The following is a 14,949-nucleotide window of genomic DNA, read 5'->3' as shown; positions in this document are numbered from 1 at the left end:
TTAATATATGGACTGATACCAAACTCAATAACTAATGAGTAATTCAAGTATCAAATAAAACTGTATTCAAGATCACCACTTAAGAATTAATATGACTTGCAATTACAAAATATAAAGAAAATAATTTAAATAATGAATAGTTCTAAGTTAACCCAATGGACCTCATTCCACCATCCAATTACAGTAGTAGCATTAATAAACCTGCTCTAAGGCCTCTTGTTGTAAGGGTCAAGTCAACGGAGTACAGCACAGCAACAGGCGACGCAACTTACCGTAATCTCGGCACGGAACTCGACTTGATCGCCCACTCGGAGACCCTGACACACCGAGGTTTCTTTCTCTTGCCCGCCTTTACACCGGGAGAAGTAACGAATGAACACCGGTGCTGTGGCGTTATCCTTCAGCTCGACTTTACTGGTGATTTTCTATAAGAGAAGAGATTAAACTCACCAATAAAATAACAATAAGTTTCTAACCATATAAGTGTGTTGGTGGAATACCCAGAGTGGGTGTGTGTGGCCCTTGGGGGATAATGGTCTCAAGGTATGGAAAATGGCCGTAATGCAACAACAGGCATATACCACAAACCCTCCCAATACCGGATTAATTCTTGTAAGCCCTGTCCATTATTGAGAGGATTCTGTTAATGAGAATATCTAGTAATGAGAAGTCCCTTATTGAGAGGGTTCACTGTATCTATTACTTTGCTGAGAAGTCCCTTATTGAGAGGGTTTACAGTAGTCTCTTGAGGAAATAATTACTTTAGAATAAATCAATGCTACTTACATTGTATTCTCTCTTGACAAGTTCCACAACATTGGAAGAATTAGCGGTCAGTTCACCCTGGCTGGAGCCCTCAACCATTTTAGCGAGACGAGAATATACAGATGACTTCTGCTCCGTCACGGCAAAAATCAAGTTAATTTTGTGATGCTTTGCGACCTGGTTGATCTGTGAAGTAGAGAGATTTTTATAGTCAAATGCAGAAAAATCTTACATGTGCTACTTAAACTGTGAAGTAGAGAAATTTTTATAGTCAAATGCAGAAAAATCTTACATGTGCTACTTAAACAATGATTCTTATGTTCAATTACTATATTAAAGCAATTTTGTATTATTAGAATGACTAACATGTCCTAAATTCCCTTCAAATAAGAAATACGATTTTATTCATGCGAGTCCAACCTTATATCAAGGACTTAAAATGAGTAAAACTTAAAAAAAAAAAATTAAATATTAAAACTTAGTCACATTTTAACAGAAATTTCACAACCCTGGGGACATTAAACATACATAACAATAATAATAATAACAACAATAATGGCTAAGAAACAGTTCTACTAAGTCAAAGTGAACATGGAAAACACCTTTAAAGAACACAATGATACAAATCTTACCTGAGACACTGACGGGTAGTCCTGCAGCTTGGAGTGGGTGTAATACTCCCCGTTAATATCCATGTGACACTCGCCATCGTTGGGCTTCACAATACCACCAAGCTGAAATCATCGACACGTTAACAAATGAGGTTCGGGGAATCTATTCATCATTCTCAATCCATTTCTCATCAAAGGTTTTAAGGAATTTAACTGGAAATTGCTCTGAATGTTTGCTGACACAGTATGTTGGTGAACTGTATTAGGAAATGTTTTGGTAATGACAAAAACAAGAAAATATAAACTGTATCTTTAACTATTTCATCTCAAACTGTCACTAGTTGTTTGTAAAATATCTATGCCATTTTGGTCAATTGTTCAGCCTGCAACTGAAGGCGTGTTACATGAATGAATGTAAATTTCCCACAACTTTTAGTTCACTTTGTGGGGGTAAAGAGTTAGTAGGCAGAGATACAATATGACTTGGATAGGTTTGTGGAAAGAAAGATTGACTGAAGGAACTATGGTATACAATTTATGCCGTTATATGACAGGGAATGACGATGACGATGTAAACATGGGAGAGGAACGTTCTATGATGGATACATAAGAGGTGGAAGACAGGACAGTACCTTGCCATCACCAGCATAGTGGAAGCCGGCATCAGTGGAGAACACCAGTAGTCTACGAGCCTCCTGACGCCAGTTGATGTGTTCCTGGCATACAATAGCCTGCATAATGGCATCAAATCCTCCTTCAGGGGCATCCAAGTTACCAGACACAGGTGCATCCTGTACCTCTTTCTGCAAGTGAACCATGAAAATGTCAACTTTGCCTCTAGAAGCACAACATAATATCTCAGATAAAAAAATTATTTATGTAAATGTGCAGATGAATCAATTCCATAACTATTACTTGAACCACATATAGTGCAGTATTAGTCTATTCATTCAACATAATAATAATAACAAAGTTTTTTATGTAACATCAATGAGGCACAATACATTACGTACAAGAATTTTTAAAGGGATTTTTTAATTCATAATTAATACACTGAAGAACTCCTCTTTAGACTTAAAGTTTTTAACAATTTACCAGTGACTATTTCTTACAGCTGACAGTACATGTGATGGCTGGTAACTTACAGTAAAAGCAGCAGCATTGGTGGTGAGTGGTAAGGCATTCCGGAATCCGTAAGGAGATGCACAATCCTTGCAAGGGGCTCGGAGCCTGGAGGAAGCATCATACATAAATAACAGCTCCAGGTATTATCCTGCTAACTTTAAAAACCAAGTCAAAACTGCTACCTCCTCATCTTCACCATGGTTGCTCATTATCATAATATCATATTGAATAGATCTTAATTATAAAAAGCTTACTGAGCTTAATTCGTCATGATTTATAAAATATCATAAACAAAAAATTATATATTGTAGTGTGATGCTACCACACATGGCCTGGCCTAGAGCTATTACTACTCTTTTTGCCTAAAATTTTATTGACAGCTCTCACAGTTTACAAATAATGTACATATATAATACAGTAAACACTTCAACTATTCCCATACAGACCGTGTGGTATTTGAGTGTCAAGTCAGTTTTCAGGATGAGGTTCACATTATACAGTAGTTTAGTAAATGTTAGTACTGTACTGATCACACATCTTATTTACTGGCCAACTACCGTACACTAAAGCTTGGTAACCCAGTAATGATTAACTAACTTCTGAGCAACAATGAGGAATGTTTGACTGGTTATGGTAAATTACAATATCACAGGTGATCTCCGATTACCTTTCGTAAATTGGATCAAATTTTCCCAAAACATTAAAATGAGTAAAACTTTACATGTTTGTAACTCCCACTGTACACTCAGAGAACAATAACATACAGTAAGTGAAATGAACAATATTGGGGGAAACACAATGAAATTTATCTTTAAAACACTATTTTTGTATTGTTGGGAGCCAATTAAAGTAATCAGATGGATAAGACTTTGTTGACAGCAGAATCACAACATTAGCCTGTTGCTGCCCATCATAAAACTGTAAGCACTGATTGTAATGTCACTGTTAGGTAGATGGGTGGATCTGATGACTATAGTGTATACAGCATATCCTCCTCCAAATACAGTAGCTTACAAGTACAAAGGCTCCTTAAACTCACTTCTCAGGCACAGTGCTCACATACGGCATCACCACTTTGTCTACAAAGGATCCAAAGCCAAGCTTGAAATTTTGGGTGATCTTCTGCATCTCTTCTGCTAACTGAGCACCTAACTTGGAGAGAGATTCCTTATCATCCTCCATAGATTTAGACAGATCCATGAGATAGTACAGGTCGACGGGATAGTCTTCAGCCTGCCTGAAGGTCACCTGCATGCTGTACGCCTCCTCTGTATAACAAATAAAACATTCAAAATTATTACCACACCTTTTCCTCCTTGATATAAAAGATAAAAATCTCAGTTTCTATAAGTTGATCAGGCATGACCGGTTCATTTATTGTCAACCTTCCAGTACACACAGACAGATTAACACTATGTAGTCCAAGGGGTGTTAGTTTTATAGTGGATAACTGACATCACAAAACCAGAGAACGACAGTACAGCCATTTACAAACTTACGGACTCTGAGCCTCATGGAAACCCTCTGTGGCTTTATCTGCACCACCGCCTCTCCACTCTCACTGCCACTTATGCCGCTGCCGCTGCCGCTCCCACCGCTACCAGCCAGTACACCAGCCTGAGTCAGCTGTACGTTGTTCACATTCTCAAAGTAGTTCCCAGGTTCGTATATGGAATCTGTGCCACATGAAACACGCCATTTAGAGGCAATTTCATCTGTTCGTTTGATGCATCTGGACAGCCACTTCCCATTATCATCCGTGAAATTCTGAAGAAAAAGGAAAATATGTATTATTTTCTTATAACACATCACTGGACAGAGGTGGCTGAGAGAATACAGCGTCCTCCTCTAGTACTACAGGTTACTGGTTCATATGTAAGGCACCCCTAGTCCATCCAGCTGTGTAGGGATACTTGGTACAGTTGGGGAAGAGAACAAAGTTGACTGCTTAGTTTTACTGTACTGCTGTGACCTGTAACTGCACTGCCTCTACTGTACCATCAGACCTGTGGGACCCACTTCAACATTTTCACTGTACAAATACCCTATTCAGTGTTATGTTTTTCACATAAATTATACTTGTTATCTGTAGAATTACTTGAGTGACCTCTGTGCACTCAAAACATTAAGGAAAAGTATGTGAATAAGACATAAGGAGTTACTGTACTATGGAAAAATACTAAACAAAAAATAGAAGTTCCAATTTTAAATATCAAACCCTAATAATTTGCACAGATTCTCACCAGACTGTAAGTGGAATCTTCCCAATTTTCATGTCAAGTTGACACTGTCCAGTTAGTACAATAAAATGGTAATAAACCCAGCAGCCAAATTTATGAAGTATGTTTTTATCAGCAGTTTCCCGGTACAGTATTTCAAGAATACTCATAATAAGACCAGACTCCTCTCTCAGTGTAAGTATTACAACTACAGCACTGTACTGTCATAATACACTACACTGTACTCTACTTAACCTTACTGTCAACTTCATACAATACAGTAAATTGATGACAACATTCGTGAATCATTGCAGCCATGTTCCATATTGTTGGCCATGTTAAGTGCTGTTCTGTGCTGTACTGTAGTGGAAACACCTGTGGATATATTTATACAGTATACCCCTTATCATATCCGTTTCCTGTCACACTCCACACCCTGCTGCACCTAAGCCACTTTCCTCATCCTTTCTTCTCTTCTTTGATGTTTCTTTTCTTCATGACTTACAGTGGTAGAGGAAAAAATTCATCTGTAAATACTAAAGTGTTCTCATTTTAGTAATACATCTGGTCAACATGTGATGTGATTCTACTGTCAGTGCCGGGTGTGTTATCATGTAGAACACTGCCACCTGTGCTACTGCTACCTTTGTTCAGATATCTATGTACTACACCCACTGTTACCGCAAGCAGTAATGAGTAGGATGACACATAAACAAACATTATGTTAGGGTGTAAGTCATGTCATGTTTATTGGGCGTGCCTGCCCGTATACAGAGTATGGAGATGGTGGAGACGGAGAGACCAAGAGGAGATTGGGGTGTTGGGTGGTAGTAAGGGAAGCTTGTTTGCGTATAAACGCCTGACGCAGCAAAGTCGGCCAGCCAGGCTGGGCATGTGACGCCAGGCAGGGCACTGCCACTGTAGCTATTCCCATCATAGAGTCAACACTTAACCTGTTTCTCTTGAGAATCTAAACACGTAAGTTTAACTTGTACTTAAGTTTACACAGGAAGACTGTGTCCATTGCATCGGTTATCATTGTGACAACATAGAAATACAGTACTGTATGTCAAATTAAGTACTGTACTGATTATAGTGTTAAGATTAGACTAATTACATAGCTATGATTGTTATGTGAATATATATTGTATCAAACATTTATGTATGATTGCCTATGAATGATTTACTTGAAATACTAAAATTAATTGTATTCAACAAGTTTGACCGAATTATAAGGTTCGAGTTTAACGTAAAGTGTCTGATTAACCTTTAAACGCTCAGAAGGCGTTTACACCCACCAAAAAATTATTGGGCACCCTTACGGTGTGATACAATATGACACAGGTGCCGAATAATATTTTAGTGGGTGTACAGCAACAGTGAATAAACATGTACAGTAATACAATTAGTGGAAAATAGTACGAATAAAATGTCTTGGCTTAAGCTTTTCTCTAACAGTATTTCATGGAAAATATATATACAGTATATATTTTTTTGCATTTCAGAACACTTTTTTTTGTACAAGTGCATAAATAATTCAATAATTTTTGGGTTTTTTAAGTAGCGACCAGCAAGTAGTGTCACTACAGACTCCACTACTGATTTCTGAAAGTGATGCCCCTTTTTTCACCACTGTACTGAAATAATAATGGCGGTACTCCCAGCACTGTTAACAAGATGAGGAAGGTTACACAACATACCATATGATTTGGGGCTGTAATAAATACATGTCCAGGTTACTGATGTGCACCAACTTAAAGGACAGACCAAACAACAGATTCATGAGAGCTAACCACTATTTTTTTATCTACACCCATTATTTTCTTACAGTGCCAGCATATAGGAGAACTGTGTGTGTATCTCTCACAACTGTGTCTTGGGTTCAATCCCCAATCTGGGACATACGTAAGACAGTTGTTATTCACTACTAAACATGGCAGGTTTTATCTGGGTACTATAGTTTCCTCCTGTACCAACACTGGACAAAGAACAGACCAACAGCCCAATTGGCCAGTAAGCTGGTAGTGGTGATATGATAAACAGAAACAAACACACACACACACACCAGGGGAGGGGGGCTCCTGTGGGCAAGACAGTACAGCCAAGGCTATTTCCCATGAAACACAACATTATGCATTTGTTGTATATAGTACAGGATCATATAACTACAGGACCATCAGTAATTTGGAGACTCACTTAGCCTATGAACTAAGAGTACTAATGAATTACAGTATAGTAATATCTCCAAAAGCCGGAATCCCTCAAACCCGGAACTCTCCGATGGCCGGAATTGAAATTTTCTTGGAAAATTGTCCCCAAAGCTGGAATTTAAGAAAATTCCGACTTTGGGAGCGATTTTCTGAACTGCACATTTTCTGGAAATTCAGAGAAAATTTAGGAAAATTCCGGGGATGAGGGATTTTTTTTCCAGCTTTGAGAGAGTCGTCTCGTTACCCAAAAATCTCTCATTCCCTAAAGTGCTCTGCACCAATTGTTCCAGTTAACGGAGAAATCACCGTACTAAAAAAATATCACTTATGGCTCTCAAATGTGTCAAAAAACTAAAATTTTAGTGTGCTGCACCTTGTCTTGTGATAATAATATACACTCATTGTCAAGTCTCATCAAAAGATCTAACTAACACAAGAGTTATGGTGCAGATGGGGATAAAGTTACACACATCATGGCAGCCCCCCATAAAATAATAAACCAATCCCATATACTAAAATAATAAATATCTTGCTGCAATTTACACTTACCGTAGCCTTGCCACACCACATACAATTGGGTGTCTGGATACAGCCCGAGCACGACACCTTGTTCTTGCAGTCCTGGGAAGCCAAAGTCAGCGTGCCGAGGACCACCACCGCCAACACACTCACCCACCGCATCTTGGCTTTAATTATTAGTATTATCTACACCTGAAAAAAGCAATACATAGCAAGCATTATCAACACATTCTCTCAGGTGCCAAAGTTTCTTCAACATAAAACATGGAAAAAAAATTGATCTCATTCTATTTTACAGAAACAATGGATAGTGAAGATTTTTGGTAAAGTACATGTTCTCCTAATACAGTACAGTATACATGTATACACTGTATACATTAAAACAAGAATATCTACATGTAATTCAACCAACAGAAAACTAAACTAGTACACACATGTAATTCTTATTTAGCCACCACTCATACCCCGAAATAAGTGGTGTGAATAATGTGGATCTTAACAGGATATACTGTATTACACCACAAGAGTGTGTCACCACCACTGGGCTAACTTGAGCTATGACATTTCACTAAAATTCTCCCACAACAGTACATTAAAAAGTAACTCAGTCTGTTACATTTAGCTTATCTCTAATGAGCTTTGTGGTGAGGGTGTCCAGTATCATCATCATTGTCCATGTTTTATTGTCACTTTCCACTCCTGCTTGGGTTAGCTTTGATTACCTCAAGGCTGGACGGTCTCTTGCAGTCTCTCTTGTCGGGTTCTTATCTCTGATGTCATTTCTTACAACCTGTCTTCACGTCATTCTTGACCTACCCCTGGCTCTCCTCCCCTCCACAGTTAAGCCTGTGCAACTCTTGACCCAATTGGTCTCATCTAGTCTCTACACACCCCTGAACCATCTCAGCCTACCTCTACACAGAACTTTGCCAGTCACCCTCTTAGCTTTAAACAGGGCCTCCTGTCTTTCTGTGTCACATTACACATCCACCTCACCAATCTCATTTCAGCTCACTCAAGACTACTTATGTCACACTCTTCACCTGTCCATGTTTCACTTCCATACAACAAGACAGGGACACATCTCACACCAGTCACACATTCTTCCTTTTATGTAGGGAGGTCCTCTTGCATCAATAAGAGCAGCAGTTCCCTACACTTCCTTCAGCCACTTCTGACCCCCACCAACACTGATCATGTCACCCAGGTATTATAACTCACCAACACAGTCCCTAGGTCATATCCCCAATATTCAGTTTATCTAGTACTGCTGTGAGAACATGATTACTTGCACACACAAACAGAACACTTAAAAGTCAGCAACATCTTGCAATCTGCCATCTACTCCACACCAGCATGAATGAGATATAACTGATAATATATTACTATTTATACATGAAAGATAAATATATCGGCGAGCCAATTAATTCTCATTCACCCTACATTTGGGGCACATTTTGGGAAGACTCTTAACCAAATCAGTCATATATATCACAGACCACCTTAAGATTAAACACCCTCAGACTACCTCCAGGGGATAGGTTAAGTATACTACGAGTTTATCAAGGCAAATAACATTCCTCAATGATTTACAGTGATTAATATAGATGACCCCTTCACTCCCTCACAGGTAACCCAACACCACCAAGGTAATTCAATATGAACACTGAGCCTACCACACACCTCCCTCCCCCATATAGGGACTGAGTCAATGTGTTGTCCTGGTTCCTCGTGTAACAACAAAGAATAAGATCTATATACAGTATAATAACAATGTATACTCTACTGTATTGATTCTAAGGGTGATTTAGATCACATGAAATTTAGGCACCCCAGCTTATTTCACCTGAAGAATAGACAACCCAGCTTATTTCACCTAATGATTAAAACAGTAACCTAACCTCACCCTTTGCTAGTGTTAGGTGTTTGATCGCCAGGTGAAATAAGCTGGGGTACCAAATCTTCAGGTAAAAATAAGCTGGGGTACCAAATCTTCAGGCATAAATAAGCTGTGGTGCCAAATCTTCAGGTAAAAATAAGCTGGAGTGCCAAACCTTCAAGAGATCAACAAAAAACAAAATTACCCCCACCTACTGTACCACACCAACCAGCATGCACAGCTCTTAACTTCTGCCACCTTAACCACTAAATGATTCAGACCTAAAACTCTACAATTTCCTCCCCATCTCTTATCATGACAGGAAATAATATCCCCTGATAAGACCCCTGTTAAGAGGTTCCTGTCTCCCTGATAAGACCAGCTATGATAAGAGAACTGTGTGAGGGTTCAGTCACTTGCCGACCTCCACACCAGAGCAATTATTTCATATCGTGTGACTTGTAGATACGCCCACTTCCGATATTTGTATGGTAAACGTCTTGACAGGGTACAAGTCTCAGAGGAGTACCGGTACACTGTATACCTGTGTTGTGTATACCTGTATATACGGAGCTGTACATTACGGTACCTGCAGTGTCTATATAGCGAGAGGGAGGGAGGGAAAAGAGAGGGAGAGAGAGAGGAATACCTAAGGCTGTCAAATGCATCACCCAAGTCATATGCATTCAACTGTATGTAATAAGCTTGAATTATTTACACTAACCAGAATTAAATCTATTTTATCAATTGGGTATCCTAGAAGCTAGATAGTGAAGGTATATAAACAATGTACCTAGACAGCACAGGTATACAATGTACCTAGACAGCACAGGTATACAAACAACATTACAGTAAGATAACTCATCCTAGTATAGCCAACAAAGCCATCAGATGCTCATTCACTAAAACATAATCCGAACCATTCCATGACAACATCCCAGTAGCTACATGCCTCACGTCCTGGATACAAAAGGGCGGGGCCAATCAGGATAAGTGATGCCTCTAACCACCACTCACCACATTAAGCCAACAGCCCACACGACTGTCTCAAACCAATTACATAATGACGACGCCCACATCTTCTACCTAGAGTCTACAGATAAGAGACGGGTTATTATTTTTTATTTACATATAACATACATAAGGACAAATTATACCATGCATCTAACCTAACCAAACTTAACTAAAGTACACTGCATGACTATTAGACTGGGTCAGGTTTAGTCATTTTGAGTTATCCGTCGCTAATAATGTTATTCTCCCCCCCCCCCCAGAAATAACATCCACCACATTCCTCCCCGCAAAACAACATCCACACACCCACCCCCCACGGTCGTCACTCCTTACTGCACATGATCACACATTCATCCATAGTAATGTGCTCCCTCCCTTCACGGTGTAGATATAGACAGATAGAGACAGTATATAGATAGCTTGAGAGATTAATAGATAGATAGACAGATATACAATAAACAAATAAATACATAGACAGACATTTATTCCAGCACAATCATCATACAAGGCAGCAAATTGTTCAATGCTACACAGACACACTAAAAAAAAGACGTCAAAAGTTCTTGTTTCGTGTTGTTGTCATGGAATGGAACTTTCAAATAACATTAATATCGTTCATCGGGAAGATAAGACCCCAAGGTGATAATACAAACATCAGGACAGGAACTCCGTAACCCCCCCGACTCCACCTCGGTAACACGATATGCAACCTTGATTTAAGCAGCCGTCTCTTTCGCCCCAATTTTAGGATCACCGGACAATTTGCTCTCCCTACCCCAACTTTATTTCACCTGATGATTAAACTCCCTAACACCGTATAGGAGGAAGATTTGGTTGGGTTTTTGTTAGGTTAGGTTGGTTAGGATAGGCTGGGATTAGTTAGGTTAGGTTAGGTTACTGGTGTTAGATTGGGTTAGCATTATGATGATTAATCTTAAAGTGAAATAAACTTTAGGCAGGGGTGGGGAGCAGGGGTGGGGGGAGGTGCAGGGGGGGTGGGGGGGGGGCAGGAGTGGGTACCGATGACCTAAGCAGATTAACAGAATCGTACAGTTTAGAGGAAATACACCAGGTGGAGCAGCCAACAACTTCAAGTGATGTCATCCCTAAGCACAGTGCACATATATCCCTGACTCACCACTGAACTAGTACTGCACCACCACCAACGACACCATCAGATAATTTAACAATGAGATGGTAGTTATTGCCTTAGTATAGAGCAATGCCACCCTTATTGAAACATCTGTCCACATTCTACCATCTGTTTATATTAGTATAGTACAGTATTCCTAAACTACTAAACACATCGGGGTTTTTTCCCCTTCCGTTTTGTAGGGATTAAACATCTATTAACACAGAACAATTAATAAGAAATACATGAGAATTATTAGTTAAAAACGTATAAAGTGTAAGAGAGGAAATCCATCAATACTGGAGGTGTGTGTGTGTTACAAGACAGCTCTACTAGATTGGTGCATAGCTCTGGTGGCCTAGTAAGGGGGCCGATATGAGGCTGTTGTCGAGAAAGCAGGTGACTGGACACGTTATTAATGTTAAGACTTGGGATTCCATGTGTGACTATAAACCTATGAATACATTATTTGTTCTTGATAACATATTTGTTCTTCATATTGGATACAGGAAGTTACTATGAGAATGTCAATGACCAATAATGAAGTACAATTAGTGGGGGAAATAATGAAATATCTGTACACAATGTATCAACAGAATATTTATGTCAAGAAATAAATCATGGGGATTGAACTTGCTTTTCACACCATACACTACATATGTGTATACTAAATATCCACTGAAACATTTATTGCCAGAAGAAATTACAAGGATTATTAATAAAGAGATGTCTATATACTGTCCTGTACAGTATGTTTGACTGGCAAATAATAAGCAATATATAACATCAGTCACAAAAGAAACTTATATTTATTGTTGAAAAAATTTAAATACAATATTAAATCAAGGAACATTTTAATACATATCGAGGTGTAATACTGTACTACAAATGTTTGGACGTGAGAAGCTTGTTGATATAAAGTTAATCATTGGTTACTGAGGCTGGTGTCTATCCTTATGGGGGGTGAGTGAGTCAGCTGGTACCATGGAAGTTGTGGTCACCAGTTTGAACACATAACTGCAAGTGTTTAGTTTGATATTTTCAATGATTAAAGTTTTCCTTAATTATGATATAGTGGAAGATTATGACCTAACTAAATGACTACTGGTTAATAGTACACTAATATATGTTTAATTACAATACTAGAGGATTAACATTAGCTTATAGTTTCAAATTATGGTGTGTGTGGCGGTGATACTGAATAGGTATTGTCAGGGTGAGGGAAGGGGGGGACCACCAGGACATCCACCTCTTCTAAATTTACATCAAGTTAATATCAGTGATGACGAGTATTCTTTTAATATACTGTACTGTACTTGGTAAGAGTAGATATCATGTGAGGATAATCACTCATATAATAACAAAGACAGATGCACGCCCCCCATGTTTGACCCACAGGAGGCTAGTTCACATGCTAGTTAGGTGTATAATGTGATAAACTCCCACACTACACTACACTCCCACACTACACTACACTCCCACACTACGGTCTATGACAGCAAATGTAAACAAAGAGGCGTATAAAGCATCAACATTGCTCAAACAAAGTAAGATTATACTACAGTGCTTTGAGCTGATGGCTAACATGATAGAAGATCAAATAACCATTGTCACAAACTCGCAACACTTTGGCTTCCGTGTTCATAATGCTCATTGAATCTTCTACGGAATATTATTGAATACAAATTTTCCCACTGTCACAGCCTGGGGAGAGAGGAGGATGAGGCTCTAATGAATTGTCACAGCTGCCCCATGATTTTGTTAGCATGTTTTAGCAAGATGCAGGTCACCAAACACAGTTACTGAACAATTATAACAAAAATATTTGTGTTTATGTAGTAACCTTCATGGATGTTATGTTAAATAATAATAATGTTACATCTGTATGGTGCCTTACTATGAGTTAACCTACACACAGCCATAATAACAGTGGGACCTGTGTGAGGCTATGACCGTGAATGAGAGCAAGTGTACACCACTCAATGAATAATGTCACACATTGCTTTATGTTGACAACAATATTTTATCAAACACTGACAAAAATTTAATTGCACTTCGTGTCTAAGTAGAGACCTGTTACTGGGACTGTTATTTGTAACTGATGCATAAAATGACACAAGTAACTCATCCCTCCAGCCCCAAACACCCTCACCCTCCTCAACCCCCATAACACGCCACCCTCTCACACACACTGGCTCTCCTCACTCGTGAATGCTTCAAATTCACATGTCAAATTCCGGAGCGGTGGAATAACAAAGCTGAATTTACCGGTCGGAGAAGTTCCCAACTGTACATTGTTTGTATACCTGCATTGTCTAGGTATAATAAAAGATCAACTGTAAACCTGAATTCTCTATACACACTCTGAATCAATATGACAAAATAAAATTGAACTGAATTGAACTGTGTTTTTCCCCTCAGTCAAAAAGGCTACAGCTGTGACCAATCAGTAAATTCAGGAACCTTGACTGTTATGCGATTACAGCGAATTACAGAAGCAGAAATCAGGTCACAGCCCACAGGATATGAGATTGGAAAATGTGGCTGCATTGAATATGGATCTGTCTGGTGAAAAAAAGCTGAGGGTGTCTAATATTCAGGTGAAATAAGCTGGGGTGTCTAATCTTCTGGTGAAATAAGCTGAAGTAACTAATCTTTGGGAGAAATAAGCTGGGATGTGTAATCGCCGAGTGAAAAAGCTGGGGTGTCTAATCTTCTGGTGAAATAAGCTGGGGTGTCCAATCTTCTGGTGAAATAAGCTGAAGTATCTAATCTTTGGGAGAAATAAGCTGGGATGTGTAACTGTCTAGTGAAAAAGCTGGGGTGTCTAATCTTCACCTTACCCAAAAATCTTCCCAGAACAAAAAATAAAGAATCAGAGAACTGTTTTAAGACAGGACAGTACAAACAGGTCTGACTCACTCCACCCTCCGAGTGTTGAGTCGTGGCTCTGAACCAGCAGTGACAGGAAGCAGATAATGTCAGTCCCCTCCATCAACAGGAAGTAAGTTAACATAATCACTAGCATTATTTACAACAACGTTTGGGTTGATATCTACGGACACACACGCACGATGCCGATGTTAGTGATACAGAGGTACCCGGTAGTGTGGTAACTGTATCTCTCACAACTGTGTCCTGAGTTTAGCCCCAGCCTTGGACAAATATGAGAAGGGTGTTACACAGTATGGCCGGTTTACCCTGGGTACTTCGGTTTCCCGCCTGTGCTAACACTAGGAAAAATAAAGATCGTTACAAAGAACAGACCAACTGCCGGAAATGTTAGTTAAGTGGTGAAATATTATATACAAGTGATAAATAATAAAATAAATAAAACTATATACCAAAACATTTTTTACTGAAACCAATATGAATTAAGCTACACATACTGACAATAGTATCACAATAACCAATCATGCCACAGAACACTTAAATGATTATTACCAAATACAGTACAGTACAGTATTGTATGTCT

General features: G+C 39.0%; 1 protein-coding gene across 5 annotated transcripts in view; it reads right to left on the bottom strand.

The window, feature by feature from the left end:
- Positions 1-14,949, bottom strand: part of LOC121869676 (integrin beta-PS-like) — a 34,335-nt gene that overhangs the window by 16,710 nt on the left and 2,676 nt on the right. For all 5 annotated transcript variants that reach the window (XM_042371218.1, XM_042371215.1, XM_042371219.1 and 2 more), the window contains exons 2-9: positions 7,480-7,641; positions 4,001-4,268; positions 3,541-3,769; positions 2,522-2,606; positions 2,009-2,179; positions 1,398-1,499; positions 787-951; positions 273-425 (exon numbers count right to left, since the gene is read on the bottom strand). In XM_042371218.1, coding sequence (XP_042227152.1) covers positions 273-425; positions 787-951; positions 1,398-1,499; positions 2,009-2,179; positions 2,522-2,606; positions 3,541-3,769; positions 4,001-4,268; positions 7,480-7,611 — 1,305 coding nt within the window. In that variant the 5' untranslated portion in view covers positions 7,612-7,641. The remainder of the gene's footprint in view (positions 1-272; positions 426-786; positions 952-1,397; positions 1,500-2,008; positions 2,180-2,521; positions 2,607-3,540; positions 3,770-4,000; positions 4,269-7,479; positions 7,642-14,949) is intronic.

This window comes from Homarus americanus, unplaced genomic scaffold (genome assembly GCF_018991925.1).
Source record: "Homarus americanus isolate GMGI-L3 unplaced genomic scaffold, GMGI_Hamer_2.0 scaffold23578, whole genome shotgun sequence".
Lineage (NCBI taxonomy): Eukaryota > Metazoa > Arthropoda > Malacostraca > Decapoda > Nephropidae > Homarus > Homarus americanus.
This window is presented reverse-complemented; position numbering and strand designations above follow the sequence as displayed.